The following is a 24,719-nucleotide window of genomic DNA, read 5'->3' as shown; positions in this document are numbered from 1 at the left end:
GGCGTTTACAGACTTCATATTTTCACATAAATTACATTTTGGAAAATGATTGCATTGCAACGCAGTTTGTGCAAGTGCAGAAGAGAGACGAGTTGCTTGCAATAAGACAAAAAACAGCCGATCGCGTAAGTTCCAGGGTAAGCTCCTTAAGTTCGGCCATCCTACACACACGTGACTGACCGCTCGCTTGCACCAACAGGAGGGGGAGGGGCCGTGCTACTCCCTACACTGCACTCAACCTGAAGGGATTCCTACACTTTCAGTCTTTGAGGAGACATGAAAAACAGCGCATACCTTGAAACGGTATAACGGGAAATATTAGCGGTTTTGAAACCGTGAAATGTTCAAATCGCGGTATACCTTGAAACCGGTAATCGGCCCATGCCTAATTACGAGTGTAGTCATCATTTTTATATTAATTTTCTAAAATGTTTACATAACCCCTGCAGAACCTATAATTATCTTTTTTTTTTTTTAGAGAGAGAGATCATAACATTTTTGTAAATTTTCATATTCCTTTTCTAAAATGTTCACATACCCCCTGCAGAATCTATGATTATTATTTTTATCTTTTTTAGAGAGATCAAACCATTTTTCTGTCCAGAAGAAGCTGCACAACACTTTTTTGTAATTTTCCTTTTCGAAGATGTTTACATACCCCCTGCAGAATCTATAATTATTATCATGTTTTTTTTAACACAGACAAAACAGTATTTTGCATGAAAAAAAAGATAAAACAGCATAGTAGTTGTGTTTAACTGCAGTATTTATTACTTTAAATACTACAAAATTTGTATAAATAGTATAAAATCCAATCACATTTTCTAAAGGTCTGCCATTACTTTGGAAATTAGGACGATTATTTTTCAGTACTTCATGTTCTATGAAAAATGTGTATATTGTGTTATATATATTGCTATAAACCAGAATGAAGAATATTGTGATTGCTTATATTGCCCACCCAATTAATTGGTAACCTACATGTAAATCCATAGACAAAACATGCAGGCTACTGGATAATGTTCACTAACAGTAGCAAGGGCTACATAAACATATGCTGCATTAGCAAACAATCTCTCAGTTCCTGTTTCTGTTCACTTCAGGCCATTTCCACTTTCCTACTTTGAAAATGTGGCAGTAATATAATCAGGTCCTCTACGGATTTCCCCATATGAAGTTGAAGTGAGCAGAAAACTCTCTGCAAGCACTTACCGCTGATGTTGAGGTCGTAGTCTCCAGCCGCGATGACGTTGGCGGGCGACCCTTCAGGTGGCTGGCAGACAGAAACCGCCTGGCTGAGGAGTCTGTGCAGCTCTGGGCTCTGTGGAGGCCGTGTGTTGATCCCAGTCACGCTGATCCGGAGGCCCTTCACCACAACCACCTGGTTATTGGGATCACGCAGGTGACCTACAGTACGGCCAAAAAAAGAAGAGGAAAATTAGCAGGTTGAACTGGCTGGTGTCAAATTCGTAATAGTGATGCTAATTCTTCTTTTTTCCTAAGCGACTTAAAGGGTCCAGAACCCAAGGCTGGCTCCACCTGGACCACAAGTCCTTTATCAAAAAATGTGTATTAATATAATTTCTTTAAACAAAGGCACTGAGCAAAAGTTTGAGGTCTGCAAGATTTTGTAAAATGTTTTTGAAAGAAGTCTCTTATGCTCATCAAGGCTGCATTTATTTGATCAAAAAACTCAGTAAAAATATAAATATTTTGAAATATTATTCCAATTTCAAGTAAAAGTTTTCTATTAATATATTGTAAAATGTAATGTATTCCTGTAATGGCAAAGCTGAATTTTCAGCATCATTAATCCAGTCTTCAGTGTCACATGATCCTTCAGAAATCATCATAACAGTTTTTATATCCGTTTTTTTTTTTGTTTATTATTATTATCAATGTTGAAAAAAGCTGTGCTGCAGAAACCACTCTACATTTTCTTTGATGAATATAAAGTTCAAAAGAAAAGCATTATGTGGCATTATAAATATATTTAGTCACTTTTTATTAATTTAATTCATCCTTGCTGAATAAAAGTATCAAATTATTTCCAAAAGAATCGTACTGTCCCCAAACTTTTGAACAGGAATCACAATCACAAGGAAAATAATTAGTTTTTTCCCCCATTTCTGCCACTTGTTAATTCTTATGGACATTGACAGAAATTGTGTTATTTTAATAAATCATTATTAAAATGTTTCATCTTTGGGATTTTATAATTGAGATATAATACAATGTTTTGATTATTAATATTGCTCATTCTTTTTTAAATGATATTTAATGAGATCAGCACAATACAAATTCTTTTAATTCATTATTTGCAATTCGTTCTCTTGTGGACAGCCCTCCAACAGAGTATTTAGGATTTATTAATTCTATCTTTTACAATCTGTTATGACTTCCAACTTGAAAATCTGTCAAGGCTGAGGAAAAGCCGAACACAGCTGGGTTTCCTGACCACCTCTGGACCCCATCTGAAACCTCCTCACCCAACCTTCCCTTGCAATATGCATGGCAGGAACACCCAGCTCAAACATGTTGCCACCCCTCTACCAAACACTTTCCCATAATGCACCTGTGTGTTTTCACTCCACAATTCACATGATAAGCACAACATGAATAATAAAGATGAGACTTTGCTCCTCTGCTGCCAAGGCATTCCTGAATAAATCCAATCACATCACTGAGGGACAAACACACACACACACACATAAAGAGTGCACTCTCTTCATTTGTGTCAACTTAACTGTGTTTTCAGGATTTCTACGAATCCATAACACACTGCAACAAATAATATGAGAAGGCTATGTCTATTGTGCTACAACAAAATATGTGCCATGTTTTCCCACAATTGCATGATTCCTGAATGACTAATGTTGTTGATAAATGGGGTATAGAGGGATTTCCGTCTGTGAATGCAGCTCAGAAAAGGATTTACAGCAAATGAAGGAACAAAAACTGAAAACAAATTAAATAGGAAACAGTGAACAAAATCCATTTCAGTTGTTCCATAGTAAAATGGAACACGGTTAGCATTTTAAATGCTTATAATTGGTTAATCATTTTTTGTAAAACCAACTAATTTTTTCCACCTATTTTGTTTCTAAACCCTGGGCTAATAGGAATATTTCTTGTAAGAGTGAGTGCCATTTTTAATGAACAAATTAAAATGGCATCTGTTGTCTAATGTAAACTACTGTTCGATTTTGCTTTTAAAGTTTATAAATTAATACTTTTATTCAGCAGACACAATAAATTGATCAAAAGTGTCAGCACAAAAGTGGAAAGGTTTAGACAAATATATTAAAGGGGTCATATGACGTTGCTAAAAAGAACATTAAGCAACAATACTACAGCGAGAATAAAAGTTACGCCTTCTTTCTTTGCGTGAACATTTGGGCGGCGTTATGCAAATCTTCCCACATCGTGACGTAGACATGTGGGGGCGTGTTTGAATGAGGCGTTTTAGGTAGGCGTGGTTGACTTAACTTTTATAAAGAATATCTCTTTGGATTTGAGACTTTAGTCTTTGCAACTTTACAGATCTTCTTTATTCACGAACAGCTTGTAACACTCCAAAGAGAAAGGAAAAATTGAAATCGCATCATATGACCCCTTTAAGCAGTTTCCACAAATATATTAAGCAACTGTTTTCAACATTGATCATAATAAGAAATGTAAATTAGGCACCAAATCAGCATGTTAGAATGATTTCTGAAGGATCATGTGACACTGAAGACTGAATAATAAAAGGCAAAAAAATAAATAAATCTTAAAAACAGACAAAAAAGCCCTTTAATAAACCCCCTAACTTTTGATCGAAAGTGTATCTTGGCCGTTCACGGACTACTGTGTCACTGTAAACAATGGCAGTCTTCATAAATTGAGCCAGATGATCTGATTGCCTGCCTCTTTAGGATTATCCCATATCCTTTACTAGATATAAGCTGGTGATTAACAGCACAGGCCTCTAGCGCCGCCAGTCCAGTGGTAATCTAACCCTCACCAATAGAGGCATCTGATCTGTGCTGTGTCTGTCTGAGGCTCTGGTCAATAAATGGTCAGGTGAGCGGAAATCAGATCAGATTTCACAAACAGAGAGATCAAATTCAGATGAATCTAGGTTGAAACCCTTCCTATCATTTCACTGAAGATCAGAGCTGGGTTATGAAACGGGCCAGAGGGCCTTACACTATCAAGGGTCTACAAAGCTCTGTGGCTCCAAAACTTATTGAGGAAGTAGCCCTAGTGCATAAATCGCAGAGACAGCAAAAGCCCGGGCCCCTCTGCACACAAGGCCCCATGTTCCTTAACGCATACAGCATTTGCTGACCACTAGAACCCCGAGCCACTTGGTTCACATGGCATGTGCTAACCACTAGGGCCCCTCAGAATGCAGTGCAAAACGGGCCCAGAAAACTATATTTAAACTAATGTTCGCAACCAAAACATGACCTTGTCGCTTGGGAAAAAAAAGAGGTCTGCCACTACAGTCAGCAGTAGCTGGGGGGTCCTACAAAGACATCTGCCCAGGGGCCTCACTGGACAAAGAATAGGCGCTAAAAATCTAAAGAACTGCCAACCTAGACTAGCATTTTTGGGCATGTCTCTCAAAACTTAGTGAGCTGCCTATTTAGACATCATTTTAGGGTGCACTGCATGACTAAAAATCCAGTTAGCTGTTTAGTGTTTATCGAAACAGCATTTTGGGGTGTTTCTCAAGACCTAGTTAGCTGTCAACCTAGACAGATTTTTTTGGGCATGTCTCTCAAAACTACCTATTTAGACAGCACTTTTGGGCGTGTAACTCAGAATCTAGTGAGCGGTCTGTCTAAACAGCATTTTTGGGCGTGTCTGAAAACCTAATGAGCTGCCTACCTAGACATCATTTTAAGTGTGCTTCAAATCTTAGTAAGCTGGCTTGCTAGAGAGTATTTTTGGGAATGTCTCTTAAAACCTATACTGAACTGTCTACCTAGACTATATTTTTCGCGTCTGAACGTTTTAATTGCACCTAGACAGTTTTGGTCAATGTCTCTAGGCAGACAGCTCACTAGGTTTTGAGACACAGCCCGTGTTTATGTGTAAGGGAGCTGTCTAACAACCGTCTTGTCTAGTGATCATCAGTTGGGATGAGTGATCCGCGGCTGTCTCAGCTGGCCTCTTACCCTCGGACGTCAGGCGGCAGAAAGGCCGCAACAGCTCGGGGAAACTCAGGTTGTTTTTGCGGGTCACTCTCTCCGCATCCTCGCTGCACAGGACGGCCACCATCGGCACGAACGAGTCCTGGATGAACTCCTGCACTGACTGCACGCACTGAGCCATGAGCGCCCGCCTCGACTGTTCTTCACCGAGCTCAAAGGATCTGCTGTTGAGTTGAAAACAAACACCTCTTTTACTGACAGCCGACGGCAGACATGTTGAAATCTACTGCTGCCTGCTGATCGATTTTGCCCAAGAAGCTTAGCGACGGTCATGTGACTTTACTTCCGCAATGACATAAAAGCTCTGCGTCTATCATAATAAAAGCCCTGGTGCCCGTAAATAACTTTTTACTTTCGATACTAAAGATGGACAAAGACAGACTGACAGACAGGCATGCTGTGAACATATATAAACGATGATATTACATTTAATGGATTATATATTTAATCGATTATATAGATGAAACCAAAAGTTACAGTTCTGTCAGTTGACAGAATATTGAATATTGATATTAAAAATGACTATTATTCTAAGACGAGGGATTGATTGATATCACATAGGATAAAACTGTCTATTAAATGGCACAATTAAAATTGCATGTATAATCCAAGTATATTGATATGCCAATAAAGCTCACTTCTCCTAATCAGTTCAGTCTGTTGCTTTCACACAAAAATGTTCATTAATTTTAGATAGACTTAGAATTGCATAAAAATCTTTAAGTATAGAGGTCATTTCTGTCACTGTCCCCGAGTCACATCACTCAAGATTTGTTTACAAAATTAGTACCTTTCAGGTTAAACCGGTTCTATATTTACCATCATGAAAAGAAAGCAGCTGAAGCAAACAGAATATACTCCCTCTTTATGATCATAAGGAAGTTGGACTGTATTTAAGCTGTGCAACCTGAGAGTGAAGATATCAGAAGAGACTAGACTGCCAGTAGACAGACTAGACAGCAGACGGTATGGACATGTCCGCTTCAGAGGAAGAGTGTCCTGTATGCAGGGAAAACATACAGAATCCTTCTCAACCATCTCCATGCTGTGGAAAAGTGTAAGTGTGGTTTATGTTTGACATAGATGGTTGATTTTGGTGACTTCATGTGGACCCTTTACAAACAAACAAATTTGTGGATCAAACTTGTAGGTCTGTGAGGCATTTGCATAATTTAACATATGCTAATGTATAGTTTACAATTTTATACAGTAATGCCTAAAATGTATATTTGTAAAATATATTTGATCAGCGATTATAAATCAAACTCATTCAATAAATCAAATTTTCTCTAAAAAGTGCTTTTGTAGTTGGAAACAGCTTTTATGGTGGACATTTATGTTATTTGCTTTAATTGTTTTGTTTTCATCTACTATATATACATGTACAGTCTCTCCTTGTCCACAAATACATATCATTTCCGATAAATAACCTGAGCATTTACTGGAAGCAAAAAGCGAAAGTATTTCTAAAGGGAAATTCCATCACATGATGGGTTGACCAACATTGCCAGCCTTGCCAGCCAATCTGTTATCTTCTTGTTGCTGGTAGTTGATTATTTTACTGTCTCACCTAGACACTTTGTCTCTCTCTGTACTTGCAGAATTTGCCAGCGATGCCTCAGTCAATCTTTTCGATATAGGCTTCATTGTCCACACTGCAGAAGCTCAGTAAACAACCGTGATTCTGCGAATAATCCATTGGTAGTAAGTAAATACCCTGCTAAAGTATGTAATAAATATCAGTTTTTCTGCGAGTGGAGGTCGTCAAGGACTGCATGCTTATGAATAATTTTATTTCAGCCTCCTGGTAGGAGGAGGCATCTGCGCCAAATCCTGCCAGGGGATATTCAAACATTTAATTCAAGAAGACCTGTTGGCACAAACATACACAAGTAAGTATCAGGCAAATTTCATTATTTAGTGCCTTTTTCTGTCAAATGCTAAAGAATTTATCATTTCTTTTAAACCAACAGTCTCCTCGGCCAACTTCGACATTCACTGGCACAACAGGCAGACATTGCCGCTCAAGCCAGTCCACCCAATCAGGCTGCCCTGCCACCCGCCCCACAAAATCAAGCCCCTTTCCCTTTAATTTCCTCTGCACGGCCCGTTCCTACGCCACGGACACGAGCTCAACCTGCAAATTTAATTGCTGCCCCACAGCCTGCACCCATTAATGCTGCTCTGAGTGGTTTTATTCAAGTCCCACCTGCCCCAGGTCCACTGCTGCTAAACCCCGCCCCGTCCCAGGAAAATTTACAGGCTGAGCTGGATGACTGGTAAGTCCCATCAAGATAGTAATTATTTTATTGACACTATGGATTGGATAACTCATATTTTGTTTCATTCACAGGCCATGGCAAACAGAGATCAATCTAATGGGGATGAATCAACCTCAAGGGTGAGGACATCAAACACGCTACACTGCCTGTGAGCAGCATGTGGAAAACCCATTCTAATTCCAGTAATTCAACAAATCTTAATCTTATGACACACAGTGACAGGGGTTTTCGATCTTTTAGATGCCACGGATGGCCAAATAGTATCATCCTTATGTAAGGGACTCCCATAAAATTTAAAAGGCAGCTATATATCAGCTATATATTTTCATATATAAAGATCCAATCCAAATACCTATATAGGCCTACATGTTCATTTTAATCATGTTTATTATTTATTTTATAATCAATTTTGATTATTTATTTTAATATGTATTTTAATTATTTATATATTTAATTATTCATTTATTTATTTTAATCCTATTTTTATTATTTATTTATTTCTACATTTCTTACACTGTTTTTTTATTCTTTCTATAATTTACCCCCGTTGCGTTACCCTGGAAACCCCTCTTCTAGATGACTGTACTTGGAAAACAGCTTGGGAAAACTCTTACTGTGCATAAAGTGAAAATGAAAATGAAAGGATTCTACTACATCTCTTTCTAAGTTGGTGCTTACAACACTTTTATCTGATTTTTCTTGTCCACAAACTTTTGTCCAAAATTTAGTGTACATTCCCATGACATAATGCACCATTTACACAATCCTAAAATTGGGTTATTTCAGAATTACATGTATTTATTTATTTTGGCTTATCATTTTAGAAAGATCATCAATCAGATCATTATTAAAAATAAAGGTACTTTATTGGCATCTATGGTTCCATGAAGAAGCTTTAACATTCAATTGCACAAAAGGTTCATTATAGTGAAGAAAAAAGGTTTCTTCAGATTATTTTGGGAACGCAAAACGATTAGCTAAAAACACTCAAAAATACAGTCTTTGACATGTACTTATTTTCCTGATTTTTTTATTTTCAGTTTAACTGTGAGGACTTTTGCCTGTCCGTACTGCCAGGATGATGGACTGGATGAACTCGATCTACTTGATCACTGCAATGAACATCATGCCAATGACAGCAAACGTGTGGTCAGTCACCATTCATGTGTATAGATCATGTGGAGTAATTCTAATATCCAATCATGTGTTGAATTAAACTTACAGCACATTCATTTGAAACATTAATTAGTTCCTTTAAATTATGTTTAAAGCTGAAGTGAGAAATTCTTATACCTTTAGCGTCACCAAACTGAATTTATAAACTGTTTCGACAATTTTGAAACTTGATTACACAACACTCCCCATCTATTATTGGTCTAAATAAACAGATTGGCCCACCACAAACTCACACTATTGGTTGAACCAATGTTGCAAAGTCAGGCTGGTTGTAAGCCGCTCAAGCCAGTCCACCCAATCAGGCTGCCCTGCCACCCGCCCCACAAAATCAAGCCCCTTTCCCTTTAATTTCCTCTGCACGGCCCGTTCCTACGCCACGGACACGAGCTCAACCTGCAAATTTAATTGCTGCCCCACAGCCTGCACCCATTAATGCTGCTCTGAGTGGTTTTATTCAAGTCCCACCTGCCCCAGGTCCACTGCTGCTAAACCCCGCCCCGTCCCAGGAAAATTTACAGGCTGAGCTGGATGACTGGTAAGTCCCATCAAGATAGTAATTATTTTATTGACACTATGGATTGGATAACTCATATTTTGTTTCATTCACAGGCCATGGCAAACAGAGATCAATCTAATGGGGATGAATCAACCTCAAGGGTGAGGACATCAAACACGCTACACTGCCTGTGAGCAGCATGTGGAAAACCCATTCTAATTCCAGTAATTCAACAAATCTTAATCTTATGACACACAGTGACAGGGGTTTTCGATCTTTTAGATGCCACGGATGGCCAAATAGTATCATCCTTATGTAAGGGACTCCCATAAAATTTAAAAGGCAGCTATATATCAGCTATATATTTTCATATATAAAGATCCAATCCAAATACCTATATAGGCCTACATGTTCATTTTAATCATGTTTATTATTTATTTTATAATCAATTTTGATTATTTATTTTAATATGTATTTTAATTATTTATATATTTAATTATTCATTTATTTATTTTAATCCTATTTTTATTATTTATTTATTTCTACATTTCTTACACTGTTTTTTTATTCTTTCTATAATTTACCCCCGTTGCGTTACCCTGGAAACCCCTCTTCTAGATGACTGTACTTGGAAAACAGCTTGGGAAAACTCTTACTGTGCATAAAGTGAAAATGAAAATGAAAGGATTCTACTACATCTCTTTCTAAGTTGGTGCTTACAACACTTTTATCTGATTTTTCTTGTCCACAAACTTTTGTCCAAAATTTAGTGTACATTCCCATGACATAATGCACCATTTACACAATCCTAAAATTGGGTTATTTCAGAATTACATGTATTTATTTATTTTGGCTTATCATTTTAGAAAGATCATCAATCAGATCATTATTAAAAATAAAGGTACTTTATTGGCATCTATGGTTCCATGAAGAAGCTTTAACATTCAATTGCACAAAAGGTTCATTATAGTGAAGAAAAAAGGTTTCTTCAGATTATTTTGGGAACGCAAAACGATTAGCTAAAAACACTCAAAAATACAGTCTTTGACATGTACTTATTTTCCTGATTTTTTTATTTTCAGTTTAACTGTGAGGACTTTTGCCTGTCCGTACTGCCAGGATGATGGACTGGATGAACTCGATCTACTTGATCACTGCAATGAACATCATGCCAATGACAGCAAACGTGTGGTCAGTCACCATTCATGTGTATAGATCATGTGGAGTAATTCTAATATCCAATCATGTGTTGAATTAAACTTACAGCACATTCATTTGAAACATTAATTAGTTCCTTTAAATTATGTTTAAAGCTGAAGTGAGAAATTCTTATACCTTTAGCGTCACCAAACTGAATTTATAAACTGTTTCGACAATTTTGAAACTTGATTACACAACACTCCCCATCTATTATTGGTCTAAATAAACAGATTGCCCCACCACAAACTCACACTATTGGTTGAACCAATGTTGCAAAGTCAGGCTGGTTGTGATGCTCATACATACACTGCAATGTTTTGATAGCTCTTAAAGTCACAGTGCTATACTTTTCAGGGGGAATCAACCTATAAATGGCTTAATTATATTTTAACATCCCCAAATTACACACTTCAGTTTTGAATGACTCAGTATTGCTGACTGCTATAGTATCAGAAGCAGAGAAACGCTCAAGATTTTTGTGTGCCCTCTGGCGCCCCTCTAGGTGTGTCCAGTGTGTGTGCAGACGCCCCATGGTGATCCACAGTACTACAGCCGCAACTTCATTGGCCACCTCAACCTGCGCCACTGCTACTACTTGGATGATATGACTGTAAGTCATGTACATGAACACTAATCAAAGAACTATAATAAATCATAATAAATGTATATTCAGACACACACGTCAATGTTTAACTGTAATCCTTTATTTCTCTGATCCACAGAATCTCAACCAGACTGATGAGATGAACATTCAGTGTGCAATTCTAGCATCATATAAGGAAAATATTTAGGCCTCATTTTCAGAAACATGACACCACAGTCAACATCATATAAAACTACTTGGGAAGAAGATTCTGAATCACAAGGACATAAACAACTGAGAAATCAATAAAAGATATGGTATATCGAAGATGTGATACAAGAAGGAAATTAAAGAATTTACCAGTGTTATTTGAAATATAATATGTGGTTGGAATTTTTTTGATTGAAATGCTTTTAAAGCAACAGAAAATGATTATGTGATTAAGAGGTATTTTAAGAGGTAATGTATTGTCATATTCTATCTGATGCATCTCAGGTTGATCATGGCTTTAAAATTACTAAACAAATGATTTATCTGCTAAAAACATTTTGCACAATTTAGCTCTTCTTGCACTTTCTTTTCAGATACAAGATTTATGTAACATACATTTACTTTTGTGATATTGTTTGTGGGATTTACTTTGTGGGAAAATGTATTAATGAATTATTCAAGTGACACCAGGATCTGTTAATATATTTATGCTGCATCCCAATGTAAAAAAAAAAAAAAAAAAAAAGTGTATTAAAAGTTTTAATACAATATTCTACTGTGAAAAAAAGATCATTTCCCATCACAGACTGCAGAAAATGTTTGCAATTAAAGAAATAGGTCACCCAAAAAATGAAAATTTGCTGAAAATGTACTCGCCCTCAGGCCAAAATAGAGGAGTTTTTTTCTTTATCAGAACAGGTCCTCTGCAGTGAATGGGTGCTGAATCCAATGGATCCTCTGCAGTGAATGGGTGCCGTCAGAATGAGAGTTCAAACAGCTGATAAAAAAAACCACACAAGTGTCAACACAACTGCAGTACAGCAATTAAACTTTTGTACGAAAAGTTGTGTGTTTGTAAGAAAAAAAATCCATCAAGACATTTTTAACTTCAAACCATTACTTCTGGTTAAAAACATGTACTCTATCTATATCATTGCTTTCAAGCACCGTTTACAGATTACAAGCGACAACAGTCCAAAAAAGTTCTAAACAAATATTCTTTCAATTTTATCAGCTGTTTGGACTCTCATTCCGATTCACTGCAGATGATCCATTGGTGAGCAAGTGATGTAATGCTAAATTTCTCCAAATCTGTTTTGATGAAGAAACAAACTCATTTACATCTTGGATGGCTTGAGGGGGATTAAATCTTTAGCAGATTTTCATTTTGGGTGAACTGTTCCTTTAAACTAGCTTCTACCTCTAAGCCAAATCATCATAAATAAGTAATTTTATAATGTCTAATAATATCACATTGACCATTAGTGTAATAAATCATATACCATCAGGTACAGGCTCTTATCATTGCAGACTAAGCTCTTTTGTTCTATAAATCAGTTAATACACAATGCACTGATATTCTGAAGAGAACAGCTCAGAGTGAAGTCGTCTCAAGGCGTCTCTTCATACATTGCTGATTCTGTATGTGCCACAGCCCTGTGTTTGGTAAGTGTAGAATTCAGATGTCATAGAAACAACAATTTTGTGCTCATGTGTTGATAATATTGTGCTAAACAAAAGCAAATTATCATATTTTAGAGCAAAACTAACACAGCTGTTGTTATATTAAAAAGCAATGACCTTGTTCAAGACTGAATGAGTTTTATGATGAAATAGTTTGTGGTTATTTCATGATAGCAGGTAATACAATATCAAAGCTTGCACTGTAATAGTTTGTTGATGTAAATGGGCACCTTTGACACTTATCTCTCAAACACTTATCTCTCATATGACGATGTATTCAAAAATCACAACTGTTTTTAATGATTTTATATGCTCTGAATTATATATATTTTTTTGTAGGCAATACAGAGATTGATGTGGATAATGGAAAAGACCAGGATATATTTGATATAAATGAAGGTTTGTGGAAACATTAAAGGGGTCATATGATGCTATTTTAAAGATCATTATTTTGTGTATTTGGTGTAACAGAATATGTTGACATGCTTTAATGTTTAAAAAACACATTATTTTTCAAATACTACATTATTGTAGGTCCTCTATGCCCCGCCTCTCTCAAACACGTCGTTTTCAACAAAGCCCCCTCCTTTGACAAGCGCAGTCTGGTCTGATTGGCCAGCTGACCCAGTGCATTGTGATTGGCCGAACACCACAAGCACGTGTCGGAAATGTAACGCCCCTTACCATAATCGCAGCTTCAGCTTTCAAAGTAAATATCAAGACGGTTAATAATGTCGTTAGTTTTACCATCAGTTCAAGCCCGAAAGGGCAACAGAGTCGCGTGACAGACACAGTGATGATGCAGTACACAAGCTGCGGTTAAGACAGCTGACGTGCTATGATTTCTGACAGGCAGTTCACTCTCCTGTGATGTGACCCTGTTCCCCTCACACACACACACACACACACACACACACACGATGCGTTACTCTGCGCTGTGCAAAACTCCGCATTTGAACAGTCAATAGCAAATACTTAAACTAATAACAAAACATACTGTCAAATCGCTGATTCAGAAGCGCCAAATTGTCATAGCAAAGTCGGAATTTACCCTTTGTTTTTTTTTTAGAAATAGCCTTTGTGCACAGCCAGCCTTGTACTCTCCTAGGTTCACAAAACTGTCGTCCATAAAATGCGTTGCACAAATTCGAACATCTTATGGTTCTGATTATCATGTTTATCGTGCTGAAATCATGCGTTTTAAACCATATGAGTTTAAACTTCTTATATATGGTTTTCTGAGTGCACACATCCGAAACACACGGACAGAAAGCGGCCACCACACAGCATGTGAGTACTAAACTAAGTTCTCATTCACACAAGTTTACGTTAAAAACACACGAGTTACAAAAACAGTCGGTTATGTCTATGAAGGTAAGCTGCTGGGAAATAAATCGCATGTTTATTTTAGATCTGTATGGCAGCACCAATATACAGTAAATAAATCAATAAATCCACTGCTCTCTTGTCTCTGAGGCTAGGACTCTAAACAGTGTTCTGTGCTCGTCTATGCAGCCAAAGGCAGAACAGTTAGCATGTTTTGCTCAAACTTTCGCCATGGCATTAGAGCTGGTACACCGCTGTCGCTTGCAAAATCAAAATGATGGCGCCATGGGTGTAAATTTACAGATTAAGGGGCGGTAATATTATAATGAGATCCCTTTGCCACATCACCAAGGGAGCGAAATCAGACTCACTGATTACCAAAACAAAGTTACTGGGTTAATCTTTTTCACGTTTCCTTGGTTGGAAAGATGCACCGGGGACCTGATTATAGCACTTAAAACCCGGAAAAGTCAGATTGTCATGATATGTCACCTTTAAACCTGTAACATAATTTCTATAACACTTTTGCATTAACTACTGTCTTGTTCAACAGAGGCAGGACTTCACCTGGTGGAAGGAGACATTCTGATGCAGGAGGTTAGTGTTTTCATTGAGCATATTTTTTATGCCACTTTCCACAAATAGGGTACAAAATAGGGCCTGAATCTCCAGGCCTGAAAAGTAATAAAATATTTTTTAGGACATTTTTAACCTTCAGAAAATGCAACATTAACCTCAGGAGGTCAAACTAATGTTTAAATACAATTAAATACAGTACATTTTCAAGCACTAAACATCACAAATATCAAAATTTATTTATAAAACAACTGTGCTGTACGTCCTAGACAGCAGCCTTGGTCTCTGAATATATAATAATTGATTCAATTCAGTTGAATTTATGCCTTGACCTGTATCTGATATTCAAGTTCTAACTTAATATATGCTCCAAATTGCTCACTCACTGTACTTATCTCTCTCTCTCTCTCTTTAAATAGAAATCAATGCCAAAGGTGTGATATTGAAAGCATTTGAGCAATACAGACTCAGCAATACAGACCTGTATTGACTTCAAACCCTGGGGTGGAGAGCCAAACTACATTTTCGTATTTAAAGGCAGCGGTTAAGAAAACAACAACATTTATGTTAATGGTTGTAACATACGGTGCTGGTACTTTTTTATTTTCAAACAAAACTTACCAAATAATTTTTAATCATTTTAATTTATTAAATTATGTTTTAGTTTAATAATAGCATGTTAGACCTTTTCAGGCATGTGCAAACATTGGGACTTTTATTGCATTGACCGTATCCGAGGGTGTTTATTTCTGCTAAAGGTGAAATTCATGGTGATAAAAAGGTGATGTTTTTCTGTTCCATCAGATGTTACTCAAAGGTGGGGAATCGACAGATGGGGAAACAAGAGTTGTCAATTGGTGCAAACTGTGAACGTTTAGGAACAGTGGAGCATGAGTTTCTGCATGCGCTGGGTTTCTGGCACGAGCAGTCCATGTCTGACAGAGATGACTACGTCATCTTTGTGTGGGACCGAATTGAAGACGGTAACTATTGAATTCTTAAATACATGCATCAATAATAACATCATTCTGTCTTGCCAAACTCCTCAAATCTATATATTAATATTTAATACAAACCCATTTGTTCATTAACTGTTTTGCGGTTTGTTTCTCACTTAGGTAAAGAGCACAACTTCAATTTATATGATGAAACGGTGTCAAGCTCTCTCGGTGTGCCCTATGATTACGGTTCAGTCATGCACTACAGTAAAACAGCCTTCAACAAAGACAGTGAGCCAACCATCGTTACCAAGATACCAGAATTCTTGGATGTGATTGGTCAATGCATGGAGTTTAGTGACAGTGACCTGCTCAAGCTGAACCGGCTATACAATTGTAGTAAGATTCTGTGGAAGCCTGGTTGAACTTGATGGAATAATCCTCCATTCTTTTTTTATAAATATGTTGTCATTAGTCTAACTGATAAGCTAAAGACTGCTTGCTCAACTAATACTTGGTTTCTCTCACTCACCATGTCCTAAACATTTTTCATATTTCTTTCAGCTACAGCCTCAACTTTTCTAGACTCTTGCCACTTTGAGGAGCCAAATATCTGTGGCATGATCCAGGGTGATGGGGGAAATGCCAAGTGGGCTCATGTACAACCGGTAGAGGGCGGTCCACAGACAGACTACACCAATCTGGGTCAATGTCAAGGTATGAACACCCCTAACCACAAAAGCAGGATTCAACCTAGTTTTGCATTCTTTTAACCTGAAAATCGCCATTTTTGAGCCACATTATTGCTACAAATAAAACTTCAAGTGAAATAAGAGAACTTCACAATCGTGTTTCCATTCCATTGTCTGTTTGTATATGACTTTGATTTATTTTGTACAATAAAAAGACTGTATACTGCAAGACAGCTCAAGTAAGAAAATACTTTTCTGCACTAGCATTAGCAAAGCTATTGCTGATTGAACACAGCATCATGCTTCAAAGAAGTAGTGCATGCAGTTATGCATAACCATAAGCTCTTCTCTTCTGCACAATGGTAACAATATAAATCTCAATGTAACAGAAACATGTTATGTAAAACATAACTGAACATTAAACATTAATAGATGTTTCCCTTTACTCAAAAACACAAAGTAGCACTTAATTTCAATATTTATTCTCCATATCCAGCCATATGCAAAGCATGCTGGGAACTAAAAATCACGCCAAAATAAAACTGCTAAATTTAGCTAATTCTCTTAAAACAAATAGGTAGCCTTCTTTCCTTCATTTTTTTCAGCCCAAAATCCACATAACCGCAAATATACTTGGTTGTGATGCATCCAGAATCATGTACTGTCTAGTAGGTAAAACATTTGACTGGAAACTTACTTTGCAACTGTTTTACATTTTTTTAAATGTATGAATATGGGTAGTATGAATGAAATTCGGACATACTACATCCACTTTCGTCACTGTCGCTTCAAATCCATTCACCGATCTTCTCCTGTGGCCCCATGGGATAATAAAGTGCTCATCAGACTTTTACTGTGAATTCAGACACACTACTCTTTTCACATACTGTTTTTCGTCTACTATATAGTAGGGAAGTATTCGGACACAGGGATTGAGTCACATCAAGCAGGAGTGTCGTGTGTGAAATATTGAACTTTTTCACATAGCAAATATTTTAGCAAAATTTATGTCAACTGCAAAAGAAAAAAAAACTGCTACAGTGTTTTCATTACTTTACAAAAGAGGAAACAAAATATATAGAGAGAAATGCCAAACTTCTAGTCTGGGCGATATGAAGATATTATCGTATATCGACCGATGTCTCGTAAGTATCACGATGTCGATGTCAACAGTCAGGTAACAGACGATTATCGACACTATCGGAAAAAAAATGACAAATGATAAACCTAGTAAGTTGCAAAAAAATATTCACCATACAGGTATTTTTGCATGCAAGAATTAAATTATTTATTAGGAGGGTTGACACCATTGACACTCTATCTACAATCTCAATTAGGAGTGTCAATGGTCCACTTGAGAGATAGGTGGCGGTAATGCACTTATAAGTCTGCGATCCGCCATAAAGCAAGACGACGCGTCAGGCGGCGGCTGTTGAACGCGCTCAGGACAGTTCGGACATTGCGGTGAAAATCAGAGGTAAAAAATTATATAAATACTGTTCAGTTTCTTGCACAGACCGATCGTTTCGTGTCTTTACACATCAATGTATCGTCACGAGCCGCAGGGTTTAATTTGGTTTTGTTTGTGTATGTTTTTTTGACTCTCAAAGCCGTGATTCCCATCCACTTGCATTATATGACTGACATACTGCAACGGTTTCACTTAAAAAGCTTCGTTTGTGTTCTACTGAAGAAACAAAGTCACCTACATCTTGGATGCCCTGGGGGTAAGCAGATAAACATCAAATTTTCATTTTTGGGTGAACTATCCCTTTAAATATTGTGAAAATGCATCATCGCAGTCTGCATCAAACCAAGTTAGGCCAAAGACTCTCATAAATGGGACTGTCACATGGAAGACTATTGTTATATCACCACTGTGTAAAAAGTTTAATAATTTATGGTCCATAATCCTGCATTGATAACTCTTTTATGATATTATGGTGGCACTTTGGTCTTCAGGATAAACACATTTTACTGATACTATAAGGACATTTCTTTGACCTTCTCTAGACATTTCTTGTCAAGGATTGCTATATGACATGCAAAATGGTATTTAAACTCCATTATAAGGTCCAAAGAGAAAGCGAGAAGACTGGCTTAATGGCCTATTATCTAATAAAAGTTTATACTTCTACAGGGGTTGGGTTCTTCATGCATTTCAGCACAGCCACCCAAGGTGACACAGCTTACCTGGAAAGTCGCCTCTTTTAGTCCAAAAGACGCTCCCAATGCCTGCAGTTAGTTATATCACTACAACAGTGGTGGCGCTGATGATCAGCTAAACATCTGGGTCCGTGAATACACTGCTGAAAACCCCAAAGGAGCCCTGAGACTCATTCAGAAGAATCCAGACATCCAACACCGCATGAACAACATTAGGATGATCACTACAGATCCAGCCAAGACCTCCACTGACTGCAAGACACAAACAAAGAGTAGGGGAGGCATTTTTACTTTCATTTTTAATTAGATACTTGGTTACAGATTATTTTGAGATAAAATGTGTTTAATAAATAGTATATTTTCTCTTTGCGCAGCGATGGGTAATGTGGAGTATTTCTGGGACGACCCACGAAAAGTAGGCAGTCTAGTCACTGACACAGATGGCAGTTCATACTACCGGGGGCCGGGTTCCGGTACCAGCATTTACATCACACATGATCGAAGCTTCAAAGGAGACAATGTCATCTTCCTCCTCTCCCTGGAAGGTTTGTGAGCAGCAAGTTTTTATTCCATACCAGTAAAATTCTTATGAAATATGACAAGAGTTTTAACTTCTTCAATAGATGTGACTGGACTCGTGGAGACTCAGACCAGAGAGTCTTGGAGACCGGAAATCAGAGACCTGCGATTAGAGATCGATGATGCCATTGGAAGCTCTACTACAGCAACAGTGGCTAAAAGTGTCTTTGTGGCGGCTGCCATGTTCCTGGGTCTTGTTCTTCCATTATTAAATATAAATGCATGTACAGTAACTCCCATTAAACTGATCTTTCTCTTACAGTACCCCAAATGTCCATTTAAAAGGACAGTGGACAAAAAGATCCCCATGACATCATGCAGGATACATCATGAAGCCTCAATGGAGGAAAAAAAAATCTTTATGGAATTTGCCAGATTGCGTCTTCATTACTGAGCTGGATCTACTGAATGATATTGTTGAGATCAAGGCTGGGAAAATGCCTGTGTAGGGCTGATTCCTGTAATTCATTTGCATGCTTTGTTTAAGGTAGTCACCCAGGTGCTTTGTCTCCATTTCTAAGCACTGCCCCCTTAAAATGTATATAAACTACAATGTAAAGCCTTAGTCAGACTTGGATGACTGCAGCGACGCTCGAGTCCTCAATAAAGAGTGACTTCTGTATGAAACATATCCCAACGTCTCCTGGTCTCTGCTTCGACGAGGAAAAAGTTTCCAACAATATCTTGCCTTTACAAATTAAAAAAAAAAAAAAGAACCTGACAAACCTATACTGTACTATTCTCAAGAAACTTTATTACTTGATTACTAGCACTTCTCGTATTCTTTGCCTCCTTAAGATAAATTGCTTCTTGTATTCCTTTTGTAAGGAACGAATAAATGTAAAAAAGATAAAAGCACTTGATCAAAATAAGTACTCAACCATTAATGCTCACACAGTTTATTAGTGGTTTGTTATAGTCTGCAACAAAGTGCTGGCATATTATAAATAATTGTAATGCAATTTACATTTCTGAATTTGCAAAAGATGCAGCCGTCCATTGGCACTGTTTTAGATGAGAAACACCACATTCTCCGAAACCATGACCTGGTTGTCATCCTGCATGCGCTCCAGCAGAAGGTTAATCTCGTTCTGGTCAAACTCCTCGTCCTGGCCTTTGTTAACGTGAGTCAGAAGATCAGGCACCGCCACAGACTGAGACCGGGTCACCTTAAAGGCCTTCAGTAGAGCCGCCTTGAAGACTTTTAATCTAAAAACGTCAAGGCAAAAGGGTCACGCTGTTAAAAATCAGTCTCCGTATCTATTTTGCAGTTAGCTTGTTGCATTGACTCAAACAAAACAAAAAGAAACATGACAGAAAAACATTCCAGACCAGTCCATCATTGTAGCACAACATCTGAAAGTGAAAAAGTGACGTGACATGTGGCCAAGTATGGTGACCCATACTTGGAATTAGTGCTCTGCATTTAACCCATCCTAAGTGCGCACACACACAGCAGTGAACACACACACACTGTGAACACACACCCGGAGTAGTGGGCAGCCATTTTTGCTGCAGCGCCCGGGGAGCAGTTGGGGGTTCGGTGCCTTGCTCAAGGGCACCTCAGTCGTGGTATTGAAGGTGGGAGAGAGTGCTGTACATTCCCTCTCCCCACCTACAATCCCTGCCGGTACGAGACTTGAACCAGCAACCATTGGGTTACGAGTCCAAGTCTCTAACCATTAGGCCACGACTTCCCCGTGGGAAGCAAGTAATGGAGGAATAATGCATAATTCACAGTATTGGCACAGGCCAGAATATTATCTGAAATTGAAGAGGAAAACAACAGGTTGTACCTGTCCTGACTGATGTCAGCCTTCTTCCTTTGACTGCTTCTCTGAGACGCTGGCTGAGCTAACAACAACAACACATTTAAGACCAGTGTTGGGGAGTAACTAGTTACATGTAACGGCGTTACGTAATTTAATTACAAAATAAATGTAACTGTAATCAGTTACAGTTACTAAGAAAAAATGTGTAATTAAATTAGTTACTTATGAAAATGTTAACGATTACAAAGGGGATTACATTTGAATATTTACACACATCCACATACAGATTTAATTGATTTCTTTCCCAAATTGCACTGACTACTCTGAGACATACGGCCCTATAATTTCCGCGATGCGGAAAACACAGACTGGTTCGTAGGATCCAGTCATGAAAACGGAAGTCCTAGCCTAACGCGGACGGAATATGCCACATTTTGGACGAATAAATACTGGCCATCGGGAGAACCGGGAATAGTCCGGGTGGCCTGGCAGCCGATTTGCCCTGCTATTTTAATATTATTATTGTATAATTGCCTGCCGAATGTATTAAAGCGATTATTTCCATTCCAATTCGCCATTCGATAATTAAATCACTAATAAATCATGAATCGGTTAGTCGTGACTGGCAGTGCTTCTTGAGTTGATGTATATGCTTTTATTTATTATTATTTTTTAATTAACTATTTTTTCCAAACCATTGTTAGATGCAGTGTTTCCTGTAGTTATGCAAAGATTTGGTTTCAAAAACAGTATCAGTAAACTATTTCTTATGATTTTAAATCTGCATTGAATTTTAGATCAATCTTAAAGTAAAAGGTGGTACTAAAGTCTGATTTTGTGGTGGATGTGTCCAAATTTGATCATCTTAATTCAAGTGATGAAGGATTTTGAAAGTCTGACAGTGTTGAGCACTACTGTAAGGTTAACCCTGCATGGTTTAAATGTTTGAAAATGATTAACAGTTGCAAATAAACATTCATTAGAAATGTAGAAAAGTAATCAAAAAGTAATCAGTTACATTACTTTAATAAAGTAATTGAAAAAGTTACACTACTATTACATTTTAAATAGGGTAACTTGTAATCTGTAACCTATTACATTTCCAAAGTAACCTTCCCAACACGGTTTAAGACAACATCATATTTATGACACTGAATATATTCAAAATATTACATTTCAAATGTAGAGCAAAAAAAACTACTAAATTGGTTACATTTACTTTAATACAGCAATGGAAAATAACCTGCATTGATTAAGCACACGGCTCACTGAGAAGTCAAAGTGAATGAGTTGACCTACTGTTTTCATCTTCTGGGAAATCATAAGGGTCAGAGTCCTCTCCTTCTTGAGTCATTTCCACATCATCATCAACATCTTTAGAGATGCGAGAACGCTTTCTGTAGACAAAGCTAGCTCACACCTGCAACTTCAAACACGTGTTTTTACTGTAGCGTTAACTTCCCTTTCACACTCACCTTAGCTTCCTTTGACTCTCTGTATCTTGGCTCTGAGAGATGTCCATCTCAGAGTCCTCAGGCACCTTCCTCTTCTTATGCTTCTCTAGAATCTACAGAGTCATGCCAAATTACATTAGACACAAATGACAACGCATAGCAGTATCAGTTCTGGATGTGAATGATTGCATGCCTTTTTGAAATAAGCAAACTGCATGAGTTCAAGTGCAGCTTCTGCATCTCCCAGATCGATGGTTTTACTCATGCGGGCCTTGGCGTGAGCTGTAGACAACCGAATCATGGTCTCCAGAGCTCGAGCGGTCACAGGCATTGTCTGTGGGAATGGATTCAGTCAGTCTATCAAACCAATCAATTCAAGAGTAACAATAACATGAAAAGCACCCAAGTATGTACAAAGATTTTAAATCTCTACAGGGCTCTACAGACCCTGGCGGAGTCACTGTTGACTTGGTCATGACTCCGGAGTCTGGAATACTCCTCTGCTATGTAGTCTGATGCCTCCTGTGTCAGGACCGGCTTCACCAGCTTAGCGACGTGGATGTACTTCCTGATGAACTCCATAGTAACAACCTTCTCCCTTTAAAATGTTTCACAAAAGGGTAATCACAGAAACACAATGAATTATGGTAGGCTGGCTTCTACACAACTTCTATAAAGGAAACAAAGTAGATTTTTAAATCGAAGGGAAGAAATACATACTTTTTCTTCCTGTGGCCATGCAGGACATTGTCTTTTTTCTCATATATCTGTAGCTCCTGCTCGGCTGCTTCGGTGATGTTCGGGTCCTCAGTGGCAAACACATCCACTGTACTCCCCAGTGGCATTGCTGTTGATACAGACATGACAGAATGAGAGCAACAGCTGACTAAAGCTTCTGAAGCTGAAAACTGAATAACATAGAAATGGTCTACATCAGTGGGTCTCAAACTGTGGTCTGAAGCATTCCAAGTGGTCCACAGGTTGGCAGATTTAATTAAAACAAAACATTTAATTAAAAAAAATTGCTTCTTAAATATTAAATGTGGAAACAGTGATAACTCCCCCCTCCCCTCGCACCGGGCCCCGTGTCAGCTAAGGACGGCCCTGCTGACCGTTATCAATCAGTGTATGAAGCATAAGTATTCAGTCCAACTTCTTAGCCAGTTAACACTCCACGAGTTTAATTTCACTCTTAAAATAAATCGACCACCTAAACAAAAGTTCATCAACCATTGATCTACTGTACAGTACACGCAAGTGCATTTCGTGCTTTTACCAGCAGATGTCAGTTTCACCTGCTCCCTCCGGTTCTCCTGGTGCTCTGTAGCGATGCATCCGCAGCACATGCTCCGAGATCTCCCGATCGCTGTCCGGATCCATGTGATCCAGAACTATGAAGAGCAGATCAAATCGGGAAAGCAAGGAATCCTGGAGCCCAATGTTCTCCATTGGGGTCTTATACTGGTCATACTGGGTGAAGAAAACAGTAGGATTAATAAAAACCAAAGCAAGCCAATTATCCCTAAATCTCGCTAATCAAGCCAATAGTGAATATTTACCCTTCCATACACTGGGTTGGCAGCAGCTAACACACTGCAGCGAGCATTAAGCCGTGCCTGAATCCCAGCTTTGGAAATGGTGACCCTACCCTGCTCCATCACCTCATGGATGGCTGTTCGGTCCATGTCAGACATCTTATCAAATTCATCAATGCACACCACACCTCTGTCAGCAAGCACCATGGCTCCTGCTTCCAAGCGACGCTCACCTGGATTAGCCAAAGGATAAAATGAACTGTTTACAGTTTTCAGCTTCATCTCACCATGCTAAATTTAATTTAACATTGTTGTCAGATTTGTTTTGTTTTTTTGACAAACTATTCTGGAAAATATTTTGAGATTTGGGTTGATTAAATTTTGTAGCATGAATAGAAAATAACTGCTCTTGGGCATTTCCAGCATAGACACTTGAATGAAATTAAATGACTTGTCATAAATTTTGGGGTGTATACTTGTCATCAAATGTTAAGTGTTACCTGTCTCCTGATCAGTCGTGACCGCAGCTGTCAGACCAACCCCAGATGAGCCTCGTCCAGTGGTGGGAATTGCTCTTGGTGCCGTGAACAAAACATACCGAAGCAACTGAGACTTCGCTACTGAAGGATCACCTGAAATCAAATGAAAAACACTTCACAATGGGCCCAGAAATTACTTCAATTAAGATTAAATCTATATGAATAAATTAAATGTATATAAGTTAAATAATTTATATGAAAAATTTATATTTTTAATATATATATATAAATAAATAAATAAATAAATAGAGAGAGCGAGGTAAATGTGGATATTTAATTTATATTAAAATATCTATATAAATTAAATAGATATGGATTTCTATAAATCATTTATATAAACATGAATAAGTTTATGTAACTACACACTAAATTTAAGTAAAATTCATTTTATTTATATAAATAGATCACAGATTTAAAAAAATATTTAGATTAAACAAATTTAACTACATATATACACACTTTTTATGATCTATAATGGATTTATATATACATAACTTAAATGGACCCTTTTTACATTTCCAGGTTTC

The 24,719-nt window shown here is 37.7% G+C and overlaps 3 protein-coding genes and 1 pseudogene across 5 annotated transcripts in view; 2 read left to right on the top strand and 2 right to left on the bottom strand.

Moving 5' to 3' along the window:
* Positions 1-5,464, bottom strand: part of LOC107697604 (trafficking protein particle complex subunit 8-like) — a 21,152-nt gene extending 15,688 nt beyond the window's left edge. The window contains exons 1-2 of the mRNA XM_016498402.1: positions 5,169-5,464; positions 1,213-1,407 (exon numbers count right to left, since the gene is read on the bottom strand). Coding sequence (XP_016353888.1) covers positions 1,213-1,407; positions 5,169-5,325 — 352 coding nt within the window. The 5' untranslated portion in view covers positions 5,326-5,464. The remainder of the gene's footprint in view (positions 1-1,212; positions 1,408-5,168) is intronic.
* Positions 5,465-6,172: 708 nt separating this feature from the next.
* On the top strand, positions 6,173-11,323 carry LOC107697592 (MICAL-like protein 1). Its single transcript, XM_016498395.1, has 11 exons — positions 6,173-6,261; positions 6,806-6,908; positions 7,005-7,096; positions 7,178-7,483; positions 7,558-7,605; positions 8,527-8,630; positions 8,948-9,197; positions 9,272-9,319; positions 10,241-10,349; positions 10,861-10,968; positions 11,081-11,323. Exons 1-11 carry the CDS (start codon positions 6,173-6,175, stop codon positions 11,147-11,149), a joined length of 1,326 nt encoding a protein of 441 aa, XP_016353881.1. The 3' UTR covers positions 11,150-11,323.
* A 1,459-nt stretch (positions 11,324-12,782) lies between these two features.
* LOC107697584 (meprin A subunit beta-like) lies at positions 12,783-19,174 on the top strand (annotated as a pseudogene).
* A 601-nt stretch (positions 19,175-19,775) lies between these two features.
* Positions 19,776-24,719, bottom strand: part of mcm3l (MCM3 minichromosome maintenance deficient 3 (S. cerevisiae), like) — a 7,669-nt gene continuing 2,725 nt past the window's right edge. Inside the window, exons 8-17 of one of the 3 annotated variants that reach the window (XM_016498260.1) lie at positions 24,154-24,285; positions 23,678-23,886; positions 23,414-23,588; positions 22,839-22,965; positions 22,566-22,716; positions 22,312-22,452; positions 22,140-22,231; positions 21,964-22,061; positions 20,689-20,746; positions 19,776-20,101 (exon numbers count right to left, since the gene is read on the bottom strand). In XM_016498260.1, the coding sequence (XP_016353746.1) occupies positions 19,903-20,101; positions 20,689-20,746; positions 21,964-22,061; positions 22,140-22,231; positions 22,312-22,452; positions 22,566-22,716; positions 22,839-22,965; positions 23,414-23,588; positions 23,678-23,886; positions 24,154-24,285 (1,382 nt within the window). In that variant the 3' untranslated portion in view covers positions 19,776-19,902. The remainder of the gene's footprint in view (positions 20,102-20,688; positions 20,747-21,963; positions 22,062-22,139; positions 22,232-22,311; positions 22,453-22,565; positions 22,717-22,838; positions 22,966-23,413; positions 23,589-23,677; positions 23,887-24,153; positions 24,286-24,719) is intronic. The other 2 variants (XM_016498267.1, XM_016498273.1) reach the window with 2 other exon arrangements.

Source organism: Sinocyclocheilus anshuiensis, unplaced genomic scaffold, assembly GCF_001515605.1.
Source record: "Sinocyclocheilus anshuiensis isolate Anshui unplaced genomic scaffold, SAMN03320099.WGS_v1.1 scaffold801, whole genome shotgun sequence".
In the NCBI taxonomy this organism is placed as follows: Eukaryota; Metazoa; Chordata; class Actinopteri; order Cypriniformes; family Cyprinidae; genus Sinocyclocheilus; species Sinocyclocheilus anshuiensis.
Note: the sequence above shows the minus strand (reverse complement) of the source record. Positions and strands in the feature narration are given on the sequence as shown.

Bases quoted from the DNA above. Each gene is read 5' to 3' on its own strand.
- LOC107697592 (XM_016498395.1), top strand. From the start codon at position 6,173: ATGGACATGTCCGCTTCAGAGGAAGAGTGTCCTGTATGCAGGGAAAAC. The intron at 7,097-7,177 runs GTAAGTATCAGG...TTAAACCAACAG, and splicing joins GTTGGCACAAACATACACAA to TCTCCTCGGCCAACTTCGAC. The intron at 9,198-9,271 runs GTAAGTCCCATC...TTTCATTCACAG, and splicing joins CAGGCTGAGCTGGATGACTG to GCCATGGCAAACAGAGATCA.